The 24,552-nt window shown below is 35.2% G+C and overlaps 3 protein-coding genes across 7 annotated transcripts; all 3 read left to right on the top strand.

Annotated features, from left to right (window-relative positions):
• Positions 1-2,112: 2,112 nt before the first annotated feature.
• Positions 2,113-7,217, top strand: LOC18606134 (glycine-rich protein). The gene is made up of 13 exons (XM_018117251.2): positions 2,113-2,607; positions 3,034-3,266; positions 3,687-3,752; positions 3,857-3,935; positions 4,038-4,117; positions 4,209-4,232; positions 4,704-4,828; positions 5,313-5,529; positions 5,645-5,698; positions 5,929-5,975; positions 6,230-6,314; positions 6,651-6,714; positions 6,926-7,217. Exons 1-13 carry the CDS (start codon positions 2,229-2,231, stop codon positions 7,027-7,029), a joined length of 1,557 nt encoding a protein of 518 aa, XP_017972740.2. The 5' UTR covers positions 2,113-2,228; the 3' UTR covers positions 7,030-7,217.
• Positions 7,218-7,504: 287 nt separating this feature from the next.
• LOC18606132 (casein kinase II subunit beta-1) lies at positions 7,505-15,004 on the top strand. Of its 5 annotated transcripts, XM_088804189.1 has the most exons (7): positions 7,583-7,804; positions 7,901-8,375; positions 11,930-12,174; positions 12,886-13,104; positions 13,460-13,569; positions 13,690-13,855; positions 14,543-15,004. In XM_088804189.1, the coding sequence occupies exons 1-7, from the start codon at positions 7,639-7,641 to the stop codon at positions 14,671-14,673; spliced, it is 1,512 nt and encodes a 503-aa protein (XP_088660315.1). In that variant the 5' UTR covers positions 7,583-7,638; the 3' UTR covers positions 14,674-15,004. The 5 variants fall into 5 exon arrangements, with proteins under 5 accessions (XP_088660313.1, XP_088660314.1, XP_007039645.3 ...); XM_007039581.3 differs by lacking the exons at positions 7,583-7,804; positions 7,901-8,375 and having other exon boundaries at positions 11,506-12,174; positions 13,475-13,569; XM_088804187.1 differs by lacking the exons at positions 11,930-12,174; positions 12,886-13,104; positions 13,460-13,569; positions 13,690-13,855; positions 14,543-15,004 and adding exons at positions 8,433-8,487; positions 8,933-9,398 and having other exon boundaries at positions 7,505-7,804; positions 7,901-8,396.
• A 6,230-nt stretch (positions 15,005-21,234) lies between these two features.
• LOC18606130 (uncharacterized) lies at positions 21,235-24,369 on the top strand. Its single transcript, XM_007039577.3, has 3 exons — positions 21,235-22,573; positions 23,481-23,739; positions 23,986-24,369. Exons 1-3 carry the CDS (start codon positions 21,381-21,383, stop codon positions 24,160-24,162), a joined length of 1,629 nt encoding a protein of 542 aa, XP_007039639.3. The 5' UTR covers positions 21,235-21,380; the 3' UTR covers positions 24,163-24,369.
• Positions 24,370-24,552: the final 183 nt, after the last annotated feature.

Below are 24,552 nucleotides of genomic sequence, written 5' to 3'. Positions count from 1 at the left end.
TTTTGAACAAGAATAATAATTTAGATTTTGATTTTTTTAATAGAATATTAAATTATAAAATTTTTTTATCTTTTCATATAATACTTAATTACTAATATATAAATTATTTTTAGATAAACCACTTTTATTCGAAATTTTTTGACCTCATTTTTTATAAAATTATAAAAAAATAAATTTATTAATATAGTAATTACTTTATATGTAGATATTATAAAAACTAATTCTTTTAAGAAGTGGTGTGTGACGTTACTCTCCCCAACAAAGATCCGCCCAACAACAAATTATTAACAAAGTGAGTGTTAGGGTATAGCCGTTTAGGGGTCCGCCCTTACCTGTCACATCTGAGCGAGTCATGACAAAACCTTGAAATCCAACCTAGAATCTAACCTCGGTTGTTTCCTGTATGTTTCCCAAACCTTCAAATCCAACTTTCCGGCGAAAGCCTTGTTTGGTGTATATATACTCCAGCCTCTGTCTTTCTCCTCATCTCTCTCTGTCTAAACCGGTTAACCTTATCTTGCAATTCTCAAAACTTATTCTAATTTCTCTATTTCCTCGTTTCCTTGTCTACAATCAAACATCAAAACATGGTCTTCCATGTGGATTTAAGGTACGTCCTTCCTCCTTCCATAAATCTCTTATTCTTTCTTCTCCAAACAAATCCAGACAAGCCATGGAACCCAATGGCCATAGCTAAACTAGTCCTTGATTCCCCATATCTTGTTTTAAACTTAATACTCTCACTTTTTGCCTTGTTTCTGCTACTGTTTTTCTTCTATGTCTCCTTTCAACTCCCAGTCACCATCGGTCCGCTTTTACTGCGCGTTCAAGATTTCTCTATTGCATTGCTTCTATCAGTTGTTGCTGCCTTCCTATATCAACCATCTCTTTTCTGGTTTTTCTTTTTGTTGGTCATTATTACATATCCTTGGCACACCCAAATATTTGCTCTCTTTGCAAGCTTTCTCCACTGGCTTGCAAGCACTCTTCGATCGATTCCCAGTTATTTCATCATCATGATCACCCGCAATGAAGAAAACCCCAATCAGGTTCCTCCCCCAGTAGTTGAGCTCCAAAATATGGCAACTGAATGACAATTAATACAAACCCGCAAAGAATATGCTCATGTATCTGTGTTTGTGTAGAGCATAATTCTCAAAATCAAGTTCCTCCGATCCTCCATTAGCTGAGCTCAAAAAAATTACGAAAATTTTTACTCAGTAATGTTCATCCATGTAATTTTGAGCATTATTATGCTCATGTACATATGGGTCTGTGCAAAGGCCTGAAAATTACAAAACTCTTTTGAACTCAGATCTGGAGGTTAACCGTTAGTAAGAACGTAAGCTGAGTTTTGGTGGGGGTACATAGGATCTCTCCTAGTCCATGTGTTTCTATTTGTAATAAAGTTGTTGACAAGATCTTTTCTAGTTTCTTATCTGTGATAATTACGTTAATGTAACTTTCTAATATTATGTGCAAATTCCTTTTTTTCTTGGTTAATGATTCCATAATTGATAAGGCTCATTCTCTGGTGTAAGGCTTTTAACTTATGAACAACACAACAACTCGTAAGGAATTAGGATGGGAGCCAAGAAATCCTAGCTTTGCTCAGTTCCTTGGAGTTTCAGTATAACTCCATGCCTTCATTTTCATTTCCGGGATTGAATGGATTAACGGTGGAAGAAACTCGATTTAGATGGCATAGGGAATTTTTTGCTAGCATACTCTTGTGCCATTTTCTTTTTCCTTTTCCAATCAATTCTGGTAAATAGTTGTTCATGCACGGTTTCTGAACGTCCACGCTAAAGTTTTAATGATAAAAATTCTACACTTGGCAGATTTTCAAATAAAAAAAAAGCTTTAACTTGTGATCCAAACTATGACGTGGAATTTAATTTTTTTAAAGAATAACAGAAGCTTTTGCCTGGACCATGCTGAACGTAAGAGGCCCAAAATAATGGCTATAAAAGTAATCTATTACATGGCAGGCCATTTCCAATAAGAAATTAAACCATTTTTACATGGGCTATGTATTCTCATTCTGGCCCATGAACTGAGTCAACTCGCATGATTTCCTACCGAGTCTGCTTCCACTAACCCCCCGAACTCCAGTCGTCGACACAAAAGGAACTGATAACCATCGAGAACCGAAACCTCAAACGCAAAGATTGGCTTTGCTCTTTTGTTATAGAGAGCAAAAACAAAACTAAAACAGAATCTCCGACATGGATTTCTCAGAACAAGATGTGGATGTCTTCGGAGAAGACTATAACAATAACGACAGCAATAACCACGATGATTCCCACGAATCCTCTTCCTCTCATTCATCTTCCTCATCATCCTCCGCTTCATCATCATCTTCGGCTTCTTCTTCACCCAACGGCAGCGGTGGCGGTGAGAGCAGCAGCGCAAGTGGAAGCGCAAGCAGCGGAGAAGAAGAAACTGGAGAAGAAGTAGGCAACGTTAATGCCAATAATTATGATTGTAATAATAATAGTGAAGAGGGTATTTACGGGGATGAAGAAGAAGATGAAAGAGATCTTTTTGGGTCTGATAATGAAGATTACTGTAAAACCCCTGCCACAAGCCCTTTCTCTATTCCTGGTAATTCCTTATTCATTATTTCTTGATTGTATTCAGTGTGATCTTTGCCCATCAGTGGGGCCATTCGTTTTCTGGGAGAATTTTGCTATGTTATATGAAAATAGAAATCTTTGTAAGATTATTTTTTCTTGCTTGGCTTGGGTGTAGATTTTAGAGCTTCCCTCAATTGCTTTTTTGGTGATTCTTTTGGTTTGGATTCTGGGATTTAAGTTTTAGGGAGTAACCTCCATGTATTGGGAAATAGGCAGCTGGCTATTAACAACGGAATTTAACATACAAGTAACAGGAGATGTTATGAACTCTTTATCGTCTGTTGAGTGAAAGTTTTAGAATTATAAAATGACGGGAATAAAGTATGAGCTATTGGATTGTTTTGTTTCAGGAAATATGGGAAAAACTTTACAATAATATTGGATTCTTTTGCAGTATTGCCTGTTATTCGTAATCCAAATAACCCGGGGAGAGGGGGTTTTGGACGTGGTCGCTGGCAGAATGATAGAGCAGCAGGCATCCTTGGCCGTCCTGGTTATCCTCCAAGGCAAGGTTATGGGTATGGATCCAAATTTGCAAATGGACGTCACGATGAACGTTTTGTTTCGGAACTAAAGCTTTCAAAGAGTGAGGAGACTTTATCTAGAAAATGCATTGCTTTTCAGGAAGTGAGTAAATTATTTTTCCTTTTTCTTTAATGATTACTTTAAATTTCTAGGTTGATATACCAAAGTTAAGCGAAACATCATCCCAAGTCCATCTTTCTTGTCTCACTAGTTTGCATAAATTTCCTTGAACTGGTGATTGGCTTACATATGTTCCTTTTTCCTGTCCAATATCATATTGTTAGGAAGGAAAGGACAAGTTCATATATTGCGAAAAAGGTGGTCAGAACATTCTATATGTTTATTTGGTCTATTTGCATTTTTATGATCTTGTTGATGTAATCAATAGTTTCTGTTTGGGCAATTCTTTTTATGCTTTTAGATACGCTTTAAAGTATGCAAATTTATTTACTTTCACACGCACACAAACACATATTTTTCTGTGGTCTACTTTTTGCTAAATGTGCTAATTAAATGTAACAGCCATGTGAACTTGCTTGCTATAGCCGTGTAGAAGGTGGAGATGTCTACTTTGATGACCGCAGCTTGGTAAGCTTTCTGGGGTTCTAGTAGTATTAGGTTATACATGATTTTTTTTTGTCCTCCTTATCATTAGCTCATTTCGCATATATTTCTTTTATCCTCATTACCAGAGACTTTTTAAGCGTCTTATTACTGAAGATATTGGAGCTGATCTCAATCAAGGTTTCAATACCTTTATTGAAAAAAAAGGTATGCATGTTTAGGGGCAATTAGAGATTAATCATGTTGAGATTGTATTATAAATGAGGTCTAATCAATGCAGCCAACCCCAATGATTTTTCTTGGCACCAGATTTAGGGTCTGAGGGTTTTGGCGACCTTCTTGCTTGCATAAGAGACAAAAATATCCCTCTTCAAAACATTCATTTTGTGGTATGGAAAATGTTATTCATTTACCTTCAAGCTCATCCTTTATTGCTTCTATTAAGGAGATCATCTAACCCTATTCCCTACTCTTTTACAGACTTTTCGCAACAATCTTAATAAGGTAATTGCTACTCTAGAAAGAATGTCCACTCCTCTTTTGTTATTGCATGACTTGAAATGATAAGAGGATATATAATTTATGTTTATCAGTTTTTTAACTCTTAAATGAGCATTCTCGGTGCCACTTTCCATTCCCCATCTTTTTTAAGGTTCTCAGGTCCCATGAAGTATAATAGCAGCTATTTTTAGACGATTTTTAGTTCTCTCTCTCTCTCTCTGAAAGAATTAGCAGTAAGGGTTATCAAAATGCTAGTGAACCATTAAATACGTATGGATAAGAGGAGAAAAATTGATTCATAGATAACATACTCATTGCAGAAAAGTGCTAATGAGCATGGCATTCTAGTCAGAGGTCTTATCAGCTAATCTTTTTTGAATGAGTTCATATATGTGAGTTTTCATTTATGAATTTGATGGATTATTAACCCATTTTTTATGGTCTTTCATTGGATGCTCTCTTGCTTTCATATAGATAATGGCTACTGCTTATATTAGAAATGAGCCTTGGGAAATGGGAGTGCACAAGCGGAATGGTGTTGTCTATCTTGATGTGCATAAACTGCCTGAGAGGCCACGAAGTGAGTTGGATCGTCAAAGGTATCAAAATTTTGAAACATTCCTCTCTTTCCCCCAACACCCCCCCCCCCCCCCCAACTGGTTTCTTCTTTTTTCCATTTTCCTTTGTGTGGGAAACAATTGATTGCTTAAATTCTTGGCCTTTGAAGAAATCAAAGGCTTTGAGTTGGTGCAAAGCAAAGCTTATGTGTTGTTCTTCAGTGTTGTGAAATCCACTAATTTTGGGATCAAGAGGAGGACGGGTGCGGGTATATGATCCAAGTCATGTAGTAATGGAGGCAAATTAAAAACACTATTGATGATCTTGAACTGTGTTAATCCACTGCAATACTCTTTAGGTTTCCGAATTTAAAATGTCTTAGTGCTTATGAGGTGTTTACTGAGTGATAAGCATTCACATTGTCCATAATTTCTACATGTGTTTGTTAGTTTTTCATTTACTATATTGCTCATCTCATTGACTTTAAGTTCGAAGTGCTTTACTTTTCAAATATTGTTAATTTAGATGTTATTGGGGGTATTGTTTTGAGAGCCTTGCCACTGAAGATCCAAGAAGAGCTGATGGTGAAGAGATACATCATATTGATGCAAATGCTGAATACTGTTCGGTGATTAAAACCAAATTAGGGGCTCATCGTATTTTGATGGGCGCTGAAATGGACTGCTGTGATTCAACAGATGAGGGAAGAAGATTTTATGTGGAGTTGAAAACAAGTCGTGAGGTAAAGAAACAACGTGCTTCATGGTGTGCTGCTGTGCTCCATGTTACTTTTGCTGCCCTTTTATTATAACCTTCACTGACTTCAATAACTCATGAATATGTCCCTGGCTCTGCAGTTGGATTATCATACAGAGGAAAGATATGAAAGAGAGAAACTGCTTAAGTTTTGGGTATGTTATTTTTATCCAATGGCTATGGATTGTGCCTGAATATCTTTTACTTTGAAGTTCGGCATGCAACATGTATGTCTTGTTTTTAGATACATATTTCATTAGTTTATATTGTTAGAATTTTTTGAGAAATAGCACTTGTGAAAGGTTTGTTCAGAAAAGGCATTTTCTTCTTTTTCAAATTATCCTTTATTTGTGGAGAGAATAACATGGCTATTTTATCATCACAGATTCAATCATTCCTGGCGGGTGTTCCTTATATTGTTATTGGATTTAGGTAATTTCTATTGGCATTTCACACTAGCTTCAAATGCCTTAAGAAAGCACTCTCTCTTTACTGTCGTGACTAGGAAATCACTTTCTTCCCTATGTAAGTTAGCTTAGGCGTATTGGAGAAGAGCACAAATAAGTTGAGTGCACACACTCTCTTCTCAAAAAATGCTGAGCTGTATTCTGTTCTGTTGTGCTGTTGGTGTTAGGTTTTCTCTTTGCAAATAAATATTAACTTTTCCATTCACATGTTTGATGTAGGGATGATGCAGGCCGACTTGTACGCACTGAGAGACTAAGAACCAAAGACATAACCCATCGAGTGAAAATGAAGAACTACTGGCAGGTATTATATATTTACTCCAACACGCCCACTGAATTGAATTTTTTCTTTTTAACCCATCGGTTTCACCAAAGACATAACAGGGTGACAATGAAGAACTACACACAAAACTCATGTGTTGCTGCAAAATACATGCAAATGAACTGGTTTTGGCCCCTTTAATCTGTTAATTGCACACCCATTGGTGTAACTTTTCTCTTTAGCATCCGCTTATTTAAAAAAATGCCATTCTATGTGCCTTTGTTGGATGTCATATGTGATTAGTCAAGGTCATCACAGCTCTACAGAATAAATATTGGTGTTACTAACGTTCTCTCTCTGTTTAATACTCATTCTTAGGGAGGAGTCTGCCTGGCATTTGCTGACGAGGTATTGTGCTGGCTTTACGGAACAGTCAAAGAGAGTAAGATTTTAACTTTAATCTCCCCTTCCACATCTGCTTGAGCTCCATTTATTCGTTAATATAATTTAGTAAAAACAAGCATCATGGAAGTTTTGTTGCTCATGACCTGCTTCCCCATTCTCTTAATTTCTCCCTCTCTCTAAGCATCCTTGTGTCAGTAATCAAAATAATTGCTGTGTGCATACACTCTGATTTCTTTTGTTGGCTTCAGATGAGGACTACGTATTGCAATTCGCACCACCATTCAGCCGGTTAGAGCTCCTACAAGCACAATTTTGCCCTGATGCAATTACTAACCACGTTGAGCAACTGTAGCCATTAGAAAACTTGCATGTGACTTGTAATTCAGATAGTTCACAATACAAGGATTTATAAGGAAAGTGATGGGGTTAATTTATCAATTCACGTTAAGAGCATTGCTGTAATTTCGATATTATAGGAGTCGTCATCAACTTCACACAGTTTTCCCCAATCAGGCAGCTGAAATCAGCCTGTTTGAGAAATGTTTGTAGCATTGTACAGGCAGGGGCAAGCCAGGAAAGAAATGTAAAAGAAGGTATATAATTTGAATAACTACCATAAGATGGGTACAAAATAGAAGATGCTCTATATTCAAGTTTAAACTTTAAATCATAATGCACTTGTATTAAAAATAAACTCCAAATTTTATAATTTATATGTAGCACATAAAAAGATTAATTTAAAAAGGATATAAGTCTAACAAGGAATTAAAATTTATTTGCGCAATAAATTTTTTGCGACTAAACTAAGGTAATAAATAAAATTTGTAACGCGGTCGTTTTGGCTAGGCCAGCCAATCACAGAAAAAACACCGACTCGAATAGCCGACACGACACCGGTAATGTTATAGAAGCGGTCTGTGTGGGTTTCGGAGGTCTGTGAAGCAGAAAGAATCAGAAAGAAATGGAGAGAAAAGTGAGAATAGAAGCGATTGAGAGCATAACAGAGAGGTTGTCCTGTCTGGAAAATCTCTACTTCCCACGCGCCCTTCAATCTTCTGCCTCTGATCCCTCCCATCGCAAGTCTATCCTCCACGACCTCCTCTCCCGCGACGTCCCCGTTTTCTTAGGTACTGGTTTTTTTTTTTTTGAACAGCATTAGTCATTATTTCATGAATGGTAGTAAAATCGTTTTAACTGTAATTAAACTAATGTCGGTGATGCAGAAAGATATGGGTCAGAATTGACTAGTGATGAACTCCTCGAATTCGATGCACTCAATGATGATTATGAGGTTAATTGGCACTTAAAGCATCTTAGAAGCAAGATGAGTCCAACTTCAGAGGAATTGAAATCAAGGTCAGTGACCGTCAAGAATCGGAGGCGGGCTTACTTGAATAAATTGATATGTGATGGGCAATATTTTTCGGAGGATGCAATGAGGGAGAGAGAACCCTATTTGCATCATGAGTATTTGGGGAAGTTTCAGGATTTAAGTGGGAGAAGCATGGCCAAGCCTGGGGAACGCTGGTCTGAGACTTTGATGAGGAGGTGTGAGGAAGCTAGGTTGGTTGCTAAGATTAGAGAAGAACAGCAGAGGCTCGGTGTGGCTCAAAAAGATTGGGTTGGGAATGAGACAAACCAGCAAGAAGAAGAAGAAGAGGAGGAGGAGGAGGAGGAAGAAGAAGAAGAGGAGGAGGAGGAGGAGGAGGAAGAAGAAGAGGAGGAGGAGGAGGAGGAGGAGGAGGAAGAAGAAGAAGAGGAAGATGAGAATGAAATGAAAAAGGAAAATGGAGGCGAGCATGGCAATGAAGTAAGTCTTGACCCAATTCCTGTCTATATTTTAGCATCTGCATTTTTCGAACAAGTTACTAATTAGGATTCTTAGGTGGAGGCAATATCTAAGTCCAGTTTAAGTTGGACTGTAGACCCAGGGACTAACAGAACATCTTTCTTCCTATGAAATTTATCATTAATTCCAAATGCTATTAAAGGTATTGTACCCTTTTTTGACTCTCTTGCCGGCTGCCATTACCTCATAGAAGGTGATCATTTTGTTACAGGAAACTAGTATCCTGTGACCTACTATTACTCTAAAGACGGATGGGCAAGGCCTTTATCGCTTATGTGCTGCCTATTAATTTGCCTTTAATTATGATGTATTAGCGTTTCTGAATGATTACAAGTAGTAATTAGGGTGTCTGGATTCTTCTCTTTGTGGCTTTTCATACATTGATATCGTACACTGTCTCTTTCAGATGCTTTTGGACCATCCTGGCAACGACAGGGGTGCTACTTCTGCAACTATGGAGGAAGATGAAGAAGCACCTTCAGCAGAAGAAATGCAAGATAGGATGGATCAATTCACCTACATTATGCAGCAGAAGTTTCTATCTGGGGAAGACCGTGAGCATTTAGATTACACAAAAATAGATGATGATGAGACCTTGGATGATCACTGGCTTAGGGAAGCTAACCATGATGCTGAGGAGAAGTATTTTGCTGAAGACTAAGAATGGAGACATACATTCACTCATTGCTAAACATTTGCAGATAGCTCTTTGGTATAAGCAGTGATTACACTTTTGTAGTTATGCACCTAACTTCTTTTCATATAAATGGTATGAAATCACATGTTCAGTTGGAAGCTATTCTTCAATTAGACCAATAACAGAGCATTCTGTTTAGTAATTTCGAATTACAATTTTAAGGTTCCTTCAAGCATATAGCCAAATGAATTACAAATGCCTCTGACATTAATCATGCATAACTATGAGACTAGGCAGCCCCCCACTGTGTTTTGCTCTGTGCGGGGATTGCTTGTCCTAAACAGTTTTGTGAGCATATGGACGACTCACTTGGCATAAGAAGTTTTAAGGAAAATAATCAGTTTGCTTTAGTCATTATAGATGCTGATGATGAGACTCCATTACTACCCAAATCTATCTTTTGGAACGATGCATCCTTAACATTTCTTTTTGTGCAAATAATGTGGTGAGCAGCTCGTTATCGTGGCTTGGCAAATCTCAAATTAGACTTGCAACTAATCATCTTGAATCTGGAAAAGAGCTTCAATTTGCTGGTCTTGACGCTGCACTCAATATTCTAACAAGTTGACATACCAACAAAAAATCAGAATCCAGGGCAGGTTGCATAGCATGGGGGCAATATTCTATTATGTACCTAAGCTTTCATGGGTTGGCTTGAATGCAATCCCAGCACATACCAGCTCAACTTTTTATGTGATTATTAACAGTATTTGGAGATGTGAACTTCGCAGTGAACGGGAAGTAAAACATCTTTGGAAGAATATTCGTACTAGAAAGAGCAATAGTAATATTTGTAAGCTCTTAAAATGTCCTCCATGTTGCTCTCTTTTCTTTGCTGAGGAAGAGAAACAAAAATTGTCATGGCTAAAAATTGTCGTGGCTATCTAAACTTCCTAGTGGATCTATTCTATTAGGTGAATATCTAAGGTTCTTAGTTACCATAGACTTAAAAGGAAATAGATAAGTTATTTAAATTTCATATCGAGTAATTAGAAAATTTATAAACGTGAAGAGTATTATGATCTCGTGACATAAATACTTATCAATGTATCCGTATCCTGTCAAATACTTTAATGGAATGCCCCAAACTGCAGAGTGGAGAAAGGCACTTCAAATCGTGGAGTGAACAGGATAAAAGTGTGGATGAAATTTAGACAAGATGATGTCTCCACAGGATTGATGGCGGTTTTTTCTATGGATATACAAGACAAACTTGAAGACTAGCTCACGTGGGAGAAACTCGTGAGGTTTAGTGTTCACTCTTTGCACTCTTTACCTTGTGGGAGATTTACAATGTCGGTCAATGGATCAAAACAATGTCCAATCCAAAGCACCTTCTTCCTTGGAATAATTTTCATTTTCCAAAAGTGGGAACAGAAAGGATCAAATGATCTTGGATTTGACAGTTCAAATAGAATGAATCTGTTCTCTTTTGCTTAACGAAGACAAGGTAAAGTGACCACGATGCCAACCCCACGCCTCAATGCGAACATTAGAGAAAACAAAACAAGAAAAATCCCCTAACACAGGGGGTGACTTGTGGGAGAACCAATGCTTTCAAAACCAAGAATTAAAAGATTGAATGCAAAAGAGTTAGGCCGGCTTCAAATCTCTCACATTAACCGCCCAAGGGACAGATGAACACTGAAACATTTACACCCCTACAATGCTACACCATGAGTCATGAAGCATTCTTTAATCATTTATTATATCCTGCACGACCAGCATTTAAGAATCATTCTTTGGAAACATCGGATGCAAGCTCAAAACTAACTTATTTAAACAAGAATCACCTACCAAAGTTAATAGCAGTAGTACCAACTGTCCTACTCCACCGTTTTTCTTGTATTTTAAGTTGCTGTCCCAGATGTTCCAAGACAAAAATAAAATAAAATACAGTTGGTGTTGAAAGCACTGATATGCGTACTTGGCACGTGACAAAATGTTTGGTGATGATGCAAAGGTCAGGGTGGAGAATATCAAATATCAAATACACAGTCTCTAGCTAGCTACTGGCTCTGTATCATCTGGTCCCCAGTTTTATTCACAGTTCCTCAGATTCCCTTTGAGTTTTTGATTTTTCATTTGCTTTTTCTCTCTTTGGGTTTCTTCTGTTATTTATTTATTTGTAATTAATGGTAAAAAAATTTAACAGCTTGTATTTCTTTTGTGAGTTATAGCAATTAGTAAAAATGATCATACGCCACGTGTAAGTCAGACACTCGAAAGATATTGACGTAATCGCACCGGATACTTGCCCCCACCCTTTAAAAGGGAACCTAAGCTATCCCCGCCGATTCATCGGCCATCGCGCCGGAACCTAAAAATTCTCTCCCGATTTTAACCTTTTCTCTCTCTAAAAAATTCCCCTCCACCTTGCTTTCTCTCTCTACTCTGTTCCTTTCTCCATCTAGCAAAAAAAAGTGAAAACCCAATAAAATCCAGGGAGAGAAGTATAAAAGAAAAGAATAGAAATGGGTTAGCTTAAGCGCTTAGCTCTATCTCTCTCTGAACTAAAAATAAATAAATAAATCCGAAACAAAAAAACAAAAAAAAAAAGAAAAGGAAACCCTAGATTTTGGGGCACCCAGGGTGATTTGCGTCATTACACGCTATGAATCGGCGATAACACAAGCGATTCATATAATCGGCAAATAGGGAGAAGAAGAAGAAGAAGAAGAAGAAGAATAAGAAGGAGAAGAGAAGAGAGAAAGAGAAGATGTACAGAGGAGAGAGAGCGGCCGGTGGCTCCAAGGGAGAGGTAGGGTCCGTGGATCGGAAGCGGATCAACGAGGCGCTTGATAAGCAGCTGGAGCGATCGTCGCCTTCCACTTCGAGGGCAATCAACGGCAAGGATAAGTCCGCACACTCCCTCCTCATGGGGAAGCATCCACCTGATCATCATCGCGACTCTCGCTCTGTTTCTCTACCCAAAGCCAAAGCCTCCGATGGTATAAATATAATCACATCTCTCTCTGTCAATAATTAAATTATATTTTTACTAAAAAAAAATTTGAATTTTTTTTCCTTTTCAATATGAGAAATTGAGTTTTTGTTATCGTTATTAATTTTATATTTAGATTTGGACCTGACTATTTCGAAATTTTATTTGATTTTTTCATTACTTGAGTTTTGATGATTTCTAATGTAATTAAGTTTGCTAAAAGGTTTTGAAATTTATGTAATTGAAGCTGGATATAATTGAAATTCTGAATTTTTATTGTTATTAATACTAATGTTGTTTAAAAACAAATTAGTAATGCAAAAATTTTGATGCCTGCATTTGAGAGAGAGTGAGAAAAGATAAGAAAGCTCAAATGTTTCTGTTGAAATGTCCTAAACGACCCTTGCTTTCAACTGGACGTGCTTCTCTATCTCTTAAAGTGGGAAAAGAGACGGGCTTTGTATCGCAAACGTTCTTACTTTAGATTGTCACCAGTGTGTGGTGTGATGAGATTATATAGAAATTGGCTAAACCCTGTATTTGTTGAATAGCTTTAATCAATATCTGTGTTTATAGCTCAAATGAATTGTCAGCATTGAAACTAAGTTGGTTTTAGCTTTTTCGGTTTTTCCCCCTTTTGGAGGGGGTGTTTAATTTCCAAAATCAAATCATATTCATATATGTTTATAACCTGCTAATTTGTATGCATTGACTGCAGATGAATCTGAAACAGACAGTGAAGAGTCAGATGTTAGTGGTTCTGATGGGGATGACACATCTTGGATCTCATGGTTTTGCAATCTACGTGGAAATGAATTCTTTTGTGAAGTTGATGATGATTACATACAAGATGATTTTAACCTTTGCGGGCTAAGCAGTCAAGTTCCTTATTATGATTATGCACTTGATTTGATTTTGGATGTTGAATCTTCTCATGGTAAGCTTACAGTTTGTTTCGTCTTATGTCAAGTTGTTTATGATGCATGAAAGTTTGTTTCTCTTGTTCTGGTTGAAGTCTTTGTATGCCGTTCTGTTACTAGTTTTGAGAGGGTTAATGTCAGTCTCATTTATGTTCTTTGAAGCTGCTAGTTTCATAATATGGTTTTATTTTAACCTGATGCCTTTAAATTATGACAGATGGCAAGTTTTTCAATTTTTCTGCACTTGATGTTCTTGATAACATCTTTAATTTAAGTGGAACATATTATTTATGTCATGTAGCAACATGGCAAGTGTCTTTCTTTCTTTTATTTTCCTGCAATGCGTAATTTGTGTTGGGCTGAACATGATAGGAGATATGTTTACAGAGGAGCAAAATGAATTAGTTGAATCTGCAGCAGAGATGCTTTATGGTCTGATTCATTCCCGATACATATTGACAAGCAAAGGAATGGCTGCTATGGTGAGATGGTCATCAAGATATTCAATGTGATAGTTTCATGTTTTAATATGTATTGTGTGTGTGTGTGTGTGTGTGTGTGTATTGGGAACTGACTGTAACAATATTTTGAAAATTTTACAGCTAGACAAGTACAAGAACTACGATTTTGGAAGATGCCCTAGAGTTTACTGCTGTGGACAACCGTGTCTTCCAGTTGGTCAATCAGATATCCCTCGGTCAAGCACCGTAAAAATATACTGCCCTAGATGTGAAGATATCTACTACCCTCGGTCCAAATATCAAGGCAGTATCCTTTTTGCCATTGATTTGATACTTCTTGTTGCATGCATTGTGTGGGGAGATAACATGCATGTCATGAATAGCTTTCCTTTCTGCCACTTTTTTGCATTTATGATATTCATCTAATTATTTTTGACGTTTAGGAAATGGTTGCAAGGTCTTTGAAAAAAAAAGTTATTTTTGAATGGCCTTTTTTTTTTTGTGGGTGAACGTAAAGTTATTGCAATTCTTTTGGTACATCCAGAGTTCTTGCAAACTTCCTAGGAATAATTTGTTTCTGGGCCAGAGAATATTAACTTTTGGCCAGGTATTTGAAAGGATAACTTAAGATTTCACTTTTCTTTGAGAAAAAAGAAAAGAAAAATGATAACTAGATATAACTGATATATTTAATTTAAATAAAAAATTTTGGATATCAAAATTGCTGTCTGAGATATTTTAATAAAGCTCAGTGATATGGTTTATGTGAACTTTACTTGTCCCATGGAAATATGAGGCATAATAAGGATAGAGAATCTATTGGAACAAATTCAGCCTGTAGTAAATTTATCAGGTGGCTATCAGCTGATACGTCTTGGTATAGGTCATAGGAATGTCCTGATATATTGTCATATGGTTGATGTTTATATTTCCAACACTTCTGCTTTGGTTGTTTTGCTTTGTATTGGTAATACGAAACCTTAATTCTATCTAGACATTGACGGAGCCTATTTTGGTACGACATTTCCTCACCTGTTCCTGATGACGTATGGGCACCTGAAGCCACTAAAAGCATCTCAAAGCTATGTTCCAAGAGTATTTGGGTTCAAGATCCACAAGCCATAATACTGAAATTAAAGCTCCGTTATGGGCAATAGTTCTCATGGGTTTGTATTGCCTAGCTTCTATTTTGGAAGTAATGCTTTTGAAAGAGCAGGTATAGTTCGGTAGTCTTTCAAGTAATCATGTCTTAGGTCCTTTTTATATGTTCCAAAAATTACCATAAAGCATATTTGCAACCAGCAAGTATTTAATTTCAATTTAGCAGCCTATTCTGTGGGCTTCTTCATCCGAATTCTTTCTTGGTAGAGTAACTATTAAATTGCCTTTTTGCTATACCTTCCATTGTACTTTATTTGATTATTGAATCAGTGTTTGCTCTGTGTATTGTCTTGTACTCACAGTATATTATATTTGTTCTCGGCATTCACTTAGTGGATCAATTGCCCTATATATATATATATATATATATATATATATTTCTCGCAGAATATTCTTTTTTGTAACAATTTGCTCGCTATCTGGTTCTTACATTTGTAACACATTACAGATTTTTGCCCCTATATTACATTCTCTCTTCTTATAGGGTTTGAACTTGTAAGATTTTTCTTTTATTTTACTTGTGTTTCACTGAGTTCAGTTACAGAGAAAAAAAAAAGTATAGAAATGCACTCTTGGATTAAGCTTTTTCTCTATGGTGATGTTGTTAACTCCTCTCCTCTATTGTCTTATTGAGTACATAAAAGCAAGAGAAAAAAGACATCCAGAGTGGAATGCAGGCACAACTAGACCCTGCCAATGGGCTCTTTCAGCAGCGTTTGAAACCCCTACTTTCAAGTGTTTTGTCATTTTTACTTCGAAAACATAGTTAGGGTAACTACTTGTGTCATAAAGAAGACATAAACTAGGAAGATTCAAAAGCTTGAGCTTAACCTGGGCCCTGGGGATGGATGCCAATAATTGTCAAAATGCGTTCAAACAAATGGTTCTAGGCTGTGTGCAATAGATCTGATGTTATCCAATTAAGACAAAAAGCGAAGAAAGGGGGACAGGCCATTGTGGGCTTGTAAAGACGTCATTAGAACAAAGAGGCCCACAGTTATTCAATGTTGGAGCAGTGACCTTGGCTTGGCTCTAACTCAGCCGATTTCAAAGATTGTTTTGTTATGTATTTTTTTCTTCCTTTTTTTCCCCCAAAGCAATAATTTTTATATGTGAAGATTGGCGTCCGGAAGAGCACATATGCTTTGCAAAGGACAGACCAAAGCCCATATGTCTTTTGTTTCCACATATGGTTGGATATGGTCCCCAACACTCCCCAAACCAATGTCCCGTAATGAGCTTGGCTTTGTGGTTATTTGCGACGACTCCCTGATGCAGCCAATGATAGCTACCCATTGCCTCCGCGCACGCACAAAAAGAGTGGAGCCTCTATATAAAGGCATGTAGGCCTGAAGTACAAAAGCAATTCAGTTTCTACTTTCTAAAGGTAATTGGCTTTTTTTTATATACCCTTCTCTTCTCTCCTTCCGCTCCATCTCACACCCTCTTTCACCTTTTTTACAAGTACAAAATAATGTAATGAGTATTTACCATTTACAAACGACATGTAAGATTTATTCCCTAATGGTACGTTTGGTTGGCGGAATAGACAGGAATGGAATAGAATAGTTATTATGTGGGAATAGAATGAGGTGGGAATAGAATAGAATAGTTATTACTTAGTTTGGTATGACAAAGGGAATAGAACAGGAATAATTATTATGACTTATTGTAGTGTTTGGTTGGTAATAATAATTTTGGAATAAGAAAGGAATAGAAAATAAAAAGACAAAAACACCCTTTATTATTTATGTGATATTTTATTTTTATTAGATTTTTTAAATATTAATAATCTAGAATTTAATTAAAATATTAATAATAAATCATTTAAATATTAACATTTATTTAATTTAAATATTATTATGATTAATTTTTATTTTATTTTATTTTTAAAATATTCATAATTGATAATTTATTTAAAATATTAATAATTGATAATTTCAATATTAATATTTATTTATTTTTTAAAATATTAATATTTTATTTAATTTAAATATTATGATGATCAATTATTTTATTTTATTTTATTTTTGAAAATTAATAATTGATTATTTATTTAAAATATTAATAATAGATAATTTAAATATTAATATTTTATTTAATTTAAATTTTATTATGATTAATTTTTTATTTTATTTTTTTAATATTAATAATTGGTAATTTATTTAAATATTAATAATTGATGATTTAATTATTAATATTGTTTATCTAATTTAAATGATATTATGTTTATTTATTTTTAATTTATTTTGTTTTTAAATAGAAATAATTTATAATTTATTTTATTAATAATTGATAATTTAAATATTAATATTTTATTTATAATTTAATATTAATATTTTATTAAAAATTGGAATCAAGTGAGAGAAAGAGGAGAGAGAGAAAAATAATATTTTATACTAATAAAGTTGTAAATTTTCAAACTTGTAAGGGGTATTTTTGTCTTTATTAATTTTTAAATTTATTCCTCAACCATGGAATAGCTAATACCATGGGGGAGGGTGGTATTAGCTATTCCTTGGTTTTAAAGGATTTTGAAGAATAGCCATTCCATAGGAATGGCTATTCCTTGAATCATTTTCCAACCAAACAAAGGAATAAAAATTCCTTGGGAATAAAGGGAGAATGGCTTAGCCATTCCCCCAACCAAACATGCTATAAGAGGTTTTAGACCCAAAGGAAAAGCAAATTACATTCTTCTCCTATAAATTTCTAGTATTTGCATTACCCTTTAAAGAATTAAAAAAAAAAAAAGAATTTGACTCCAAATAGGCTAAGCTTAGAAGATCTTCCTCCAATTGAATCATTTTGGTATTGACCTAAACTTTTCCTAAGTAACCAAATATGAGGGTGAACATAATGTAATGAAATCAAGAGCTATCCTTTTCAAAAGTGGAGAGAAAAAATTCTAACTTTTCGGCAAGAGTTTGCTTTCTACTCAAGGCTCATCAACTTTTCCTGTAGCCCTTTATCTAAGTGATGATAAGTACCCCCAATTTTGACAAGGTCTCCTAATTAATTACTATAAATTAATCGTAGATTCTAAGCTAGTGATTACCAGAGGTAGGTTCATGAATCATGATCGGTTTGTCCCCTTCTTCAGATGTAGACATGGCATAATTGATTAAATGGACTAGATGACATGGTCGTGTAAACCAAATCTAGATGATCCATATGGCAAAGTTTCACATGATGATATAACACTACTTGTCTGATCTTCCAAACTTTCACCATCAAGTTTAAATAGGGTATTATCCTTATATGGCTATAACTTTATGAAAATGAAATGAAATTTCAAGACCTTTGGTTTTATTCTTGGGTATCAATTTCTTGATCTCATCTCCATCCGTTTCTCACATTTTGTAGTTTTGTGTTCCTTATCTCATTCCCAACCCCGTACAAAAAATCAATAAAACTCTTTTCTTGGATGGAAATCACTCTTATTTTTACATGTTCATAGATAAAATTTAAAGAATGAGAGTATTTTCATATTTAAATTAGTTGTAATTTTTTATACATGTAATATAGGATTACATAATAAAAGGTACTCTTCTCATATTTTATAAATCTAATCCCTTTGATCATCTTATGAATTTCATCTCACTTATCTCGTTCTAAGAATTTGACGTTGAAAATTTTACATTAAAACTTAAATTTTAATTGTTAAAATATCTCCATAAAAAAAATTAATAATAAAATATCCAAACAGATAGGATATGAAATTTATCAGAGGATGGTGTTGTAGCCTCCTATTAAGGGATTAAGAAACGTGACGCAGAGAAAATACATAGATGGAAATCGACAATAGCATGGGCTTCATGGAAGGCCATGAAAAGGATGCGAGACGCAAATGTGCAAAGCGATGGTGTGGGCGTGCGTGGATAAGAACAAAGCAAGGCCACCCCGTTGCTTTGACATGGATGTGGAGGCTTCAACTCCAATTTCTCTGACCAGTAAACTATGAATAAAAATTCATAGGTATGCTGTTGTCTAGTTCAGACAGTTACAAGCCACCTCACAACAGTTATCATATATTGTTTAACAAGCTTACTCTCTTTATTTAATTGAATAAAATATTAAATAACTTCTTCAAATGAAAAAAAATTTATAAATTCTTTGTGTTTCAGAGTTCTTTACGGATTTTTCGAGTTTTTCAAGCTCGGATAATTCATAGAATATATGAATTTTGTATAGGATCAGCACATGTTTGTAGCCTGGCAAAAGAACATTAGGATAAACATAACTATTTCCTTTCTTAATAAGGGTCAAGGTTTTTCATTTTAATAACATAATAATTGGGGTGGCATATTGTTAATTAGTTTCTGAATACATTGTATCCAACAATTATACGTTTTAAGAAATGTCCCAAGGAAATATTTTCTTTTACGACCCGAAATTAAGATATTTTAACACTAAAACCATTAAGCTACGTATGGTCATTTTTTAAACTTTAGGATAACCAAAATCAAGGATTGGAAGCACAGCTAGAAGTAAAAAAGAAAAAGAAAATAAAATTAACAGAGACAGCTTGTTTTCTATATATATTCAAGTGGTCCAAAGTTTAGGGTTAATGGTATCTGCTTTAAGCAACAGTATGTGCATTGTGTTGGAGGGCACGTGATGTCCATTCAAGGGAACTTGGTGAAATATCCTCTCTCGTCTTATGAGAAATGCTTTAAAAGCCAGACCTTCTTAGCAATTGATATTCTCTTAAGAAAAATTGGGTCCAACCTTTTATTTTTGGGAGCAATTGTTGCTATCACATGTATTTTTAATTATTTTGGATCACATGGTGAAAGCTACTTTTCAATAGCAACTTACTCCATTAAGTAATGCAATACAAATTTTATTAAAATTAATCACAAATATTTGATATGTACACGATACGTATAATTTATGTTTTTATTATTTATGATTATAATTAAATAGTAGTATAATATACAATAATTACCAAAGTTTTTTTGAGTATTAATTAAAGAATTTGTATTTTAACGTTGACGATGTTGATCGTTAATAATTTAAAAATTAGTATCGGGGATAAATTTTTATATAATAAAATGTTTATAAAAGATTGCTATCAAAATTTTTTTTTTCTTTATAACTTACTTTATGTATTTTTGCTGAAACTTGAATTTAAAATTTTAAAATTTTTAATAAAAAGTTAAGCAACTTATCCAATACTATCCTATATAGCATTTAATTTACAAAAGTTTTATAATTGAGGGAAGAAGAATGAGGGCCCACAGGAGGGAAATTGAAGAAAAAGAAAAAGTGAGTGGCGAATTCAGTAAACAGGGATTATAAAAGAAAATAAAAAAGTGAGAAATAATCTGCCACGTGGAATAAATAAAGAAGCCACATGGGCAGATGAGATGGTTGACCGTTAACCGGAGCTTCCGTTTTTTAACGTTTTCTGAAGCCAAGTTCGGGAGATGGGACTAAGCGACCACTGACTATCGAAGGAAAACTAATGCACACTCTCCATGTTATTACCCCTAATTCGTCCCAAATTTACAAAATTGCCTATTCCTTCTCTTTCTAGGGTTTTCAGTTTCTTTTTCTTCAAACAAGTAAAATCATTAACTAGTAATTTAATTGGTATAATACATAAATAAAAATATATTTATAACACGTTTCCCGACAGAAATTATCTATTTTAATAAGTTTTTACAACAAAATAAAGTTTTTGATGTTGAAAAGAATTATAAATATATAAAATTATAAAATATTTAATTTTATAAAAAAATTTTATTACACGTTTATCAATGTAAATTCATAATTTTCAAAAAATTTCACAATAATAATAAATTTTTTTATATGCAATAAACTTGTAATATATAAATCATAATAAAATCGTTTTGTATCGATAAAAAACATTTTTCGACTTGAACTTTCGATTTTAATAGATTTTGAACAACAAGTGAAATTTATATATTTTAGTAATTTATATAGTGAAGTTTTTGTGAGCAAAGTTCAAATAAGACAAAATGGTTCCATGTATTTCCTTGATTTTGTTTCTCTTCAAAATTTTTCCTTTTGATTAACATTTTGAAAGGGTAATTGTGCATTTGTTGATGTTTGATGTCCATCTTTTGGCTGGCATGTAGTCATTATTTTCAATTATTAATTCATATTTTATTTAAGCTTAACTAATATATTTAAGTTAGTGGAAGATGGTGTAAACATGAGTTGAAAGTCTTATAATTATTTAGTTTGAGTCTTTTTTTCCTTGCTTTTTCCTTTATAATGATTATCAACGGATGATGCTATCTTTTTAGAATATACTCTTAATTAAATAATAATTATAAAACATAATTGACCAAATCCATCTGCATTTTTATATTTGTTTTTCTCTCAAATACAAGGGAGCGGAAAAATGAGGCAGTGGCATTTAAGAAAATATAAACAAGAGCAGGGTGTTTTGACAAAGAAACACCCTGACAACCCACAAATGCATGTTGCCTTCCCAAGCTGGTTATCTCCCTGAACAAAAACCAGACATCAAAACCAGAGAGCCAAAACCAAAACCCAGAATTAGAACACAACAAACAAACACACAGGGAGACAGAAAACATAGTGGAAATGGTCTTCAAACAACACTTTGACTTACAATTATAAACACAGAGAGAGAAGATTCAGTCAGACAGTGGAGGGGAGATTTCTTTATGTAAATGCATCAGAAGAAATCTGGCAAACAGCAAGAGATCGGAAAAGTAAGCAGCAGCTGCATCTCTTCCGATTTCAACCAAACCATTTACCCACATCTCTTTCACTCCCAATTCAATCAGAACTACCTTGAATCAACTCCACAAAAAGGTCCTGATTTTTCCATTCCAAACAAGCCTCATCTCACCATCCAAATCCCACCCACATCACCAAACCCATCGCCACCACCAACAGCAACAACCCATCATCAAAAAAACCCCAACTTTCACCATCATGAACCCTCCTTCTCCAGTAACCTTTCTCCAACTCATGCCCTTCTCTCAACTCCCCACAAGAGGCCTATCATGACCCAAAATTCTCTTTCTCATTCCCCGACTCTTTCTTCTTTCAAGAACCACCATAACGACCGCAAAAGGGTTGAGAAATTAGCCTCAAATTCTTCTCTTTTCCAATCTTTTTCTTGTTCCGCTTATTTTGCTATTCCATTTGATACTCAACAGCTTGGTAGGAAACTTGTTCATCATCTGAACCGTGGGCGTTTGCTTTGTTTCCACTTACGTTTTCTTGTTTTGCTTTCCCTTCCTTCACTTTATTTCTTGGTCTCCAATCCTCGTCGGTTTTTCGTGTTAAATCTTCTTGCTTTGATTGCTTTTTCGCTTACCCTTGTGGTTTCTCTCAATCTTGCACTCCCTCGCTTGCCTTCAATAAGGTTACTTCTTGCCCGTTCATTGCCTGCTAAGTTTAGTCAACTTGGTTCATCTTCTAAATCTTCAAAAGCTGTTGTTTGGTCAATTGGGTCAAAACCAAAATCGGAGAAGAAGGCGAATTCGGGGACTTGGGTGCAGGCTTACAGTAATGGGGATGTATATGAGGGTGAATTTCATAAAGGGAAATGTTCAGGAAGTGGGGTTTATTATTATTATATGAAAGGTAGGTTTGAGGGGGATTGGATTGATGGGAAATATGATGGTTATGGTGTGGAAACATGGGCAAAAGGGAGCCGATTTCGCGGTCAATATAGGCAGGGATTGAGGCATGGAATTGGGGTGTATAGGTTTTACACTGGTGATATTTACGCTGGGGAGTGGTCTAATGGGCAGTGTCATGGATGTGGAGTACATACATGTGAGGATGGCAGCAAGTATGTGGGGGAGTTCAAGTGGGGTGTAAAGCATGGGCTTGGTCATTATTATTTCAGGTGAATTTTTAAACTTTCTTCTTTGGATAAATTAAACGAAGAAAGATAATTAAGATTTTCATATTACTCTGGCTGGTATATGTTTGATTGTTGAATGTGGGGAAGGATTGCTGTTTTTCTATTGTACTATCATCAAAACTTGTATAACTTTGGAGTCTTTGGATCTGGTATTCTTTGTTCTAAATTCTAATTATAGATTTTGAAACTGATAGTTAGCTCCTGTTGTTCTTGTGTTTCGATGGTTACATCTCACATTATTTATTCTTTTAGTTTCAGGCTGTAGATATAGAATAGACTTCTTATTTTAGCTCATTGAACTACTACTTATCTGGTTAAGTTGCAGAACAGGGTTCAAAGTGCTGTTGAGTTTTGAGCTCTAGACTTTCCTCTTTTGTTTCTCTTTAATCATGTTATATGTAAAGTAATTTTGATAGTTTTAACCACGGTGAGTGGAAGACTGTTTCGCTTAACCATTGTTGGTATATATCACTAGCATCCTGGGCAGTTTGTTTGTTGTTGTATAAAGAACTTTGTCACCAAGATTGAATTGCAGCTGTTGGTTTTATAGTTGTCTCTTTGATTTTTTATTGGTTTCTTCATTGTGTCTCATTTTCCATTTGTTTCTTATACATATACTTTCACTGTCATTTTTAATACATGTCCAGGCCTTGAATGTTGATATTGTTGATAATAAGTCATCCCTTCAAGATTCACCAAAGGGCTTCCTTGTGGGGAGTACTTTAATAGCAGATTATTCTTGACTTGTTTGGAATTTTCAAACTGGTTTGAATATAACTCTGGAACTTAGAGTCATCATTCATTGGGTGATTGTGGGATTCAACCATCTGCCTAGGATGTAGATTTCATCAGTTTTAATGACTGGTTAATTTTGTGATTCAAAATGCAGAAATGGGGATATATATTCTGGGGAATATTTTGCAGACAAGATGCATGGCTTTGGTGTTTATCAATTTGGCAATGGACACCGGTATGAGGGAGCCTGGCATGAGGGAAGAAGGCAGGGATTTGGTACATACACTTTCAGAAATGGTGAGACACAATCTGGTCACTGGCAAAATGGGGTTCTTGATGTTCATAGTGCACAAAACACCCATCTTGGATCTCCCTATGCTGTCACTCAATCCAGAGTCCTTAATGCTGTCCAGGTATTGTTCATGTCATTGTCTGGCATCTATCTGGATTCACTGACAGTTCCTTTGCTCTTTGCATAAACTTTCTGCAAGTAATCCTGAAAATTCCAGGTTCCTGGTTCGTATTCAATGAAAATTAACTTGAATGCTAAAATTTATAACTTATAGTGCCAAAGATAACTTCTACCCATAACTTATGGCCTTTCCACAAAAGAAAAGAACCACTATGAGTTCTCTTATAATTTGCTGTCTTGTATACAGGAAGCACGGGGAGCCGCAGAGAAAGCTTATGACATTGCAAAGATTGATGAGAGAGTGAATAGAGCTGTCTCAGCTGCAAACAAAGCAGCCAATGCTGCCAGAGTGGTGGCTGTGAAAGCTGTCCAAAAACGAATGCATCATTCTAACGGTGATGACCCACCAACTGCAATTGTCTAATATAGGACTCCAGAATGATGCTTTGGTTATGAATTCAATGTATGGCGTCTTTCTTTAGCCGTTCACTTCAATTTTTGATATTGTTCGTTACTCCATCCCGTTATAACGAATGACGACAGCAAGGTACCTGCTTGGAACCATGTTCAGTCATCCAAGAAGATGGTTGATCATGGAGCAAGAAAGGGGCCTCCCTTTTCCCTTTTTTTCTCTCTATACTGGCTTCAGTTAAAGCATAAAAGTTGAGGCTGAGTGAAGGATGCCACTAAGGTGCCTAAAGAGCCTGGTACTGCTTGTCCTTTTTTCTTATTGTAAATGTAATTAGTTGTATTTCAATATTCTGGAAGTCTGGATAAAACTGTCCAGTCCGGCCAGCTTCACATGTACTCTGGT

The sequence above is a fragment of the Theobroma cacao genome, chromosome 3 (genome assembly GCF_053813885.1).
Source record: "Theobroma cacao isolate CCN51 chromosome 3, ASM5381388v1, whole genome shotgun sequence".
Lineage (NCBI taxonomy): Eukaryota > Viridiplantae > Streptophyta > Magnoliopsida > Malvales > Malvaceae > Theobroma > Theobroma cacao.
The sequence above is the reverse complement of the archived record's forward strand: the minus strand, read 5'-3'. Positions and strand labels throughout refer to the sequence as shown.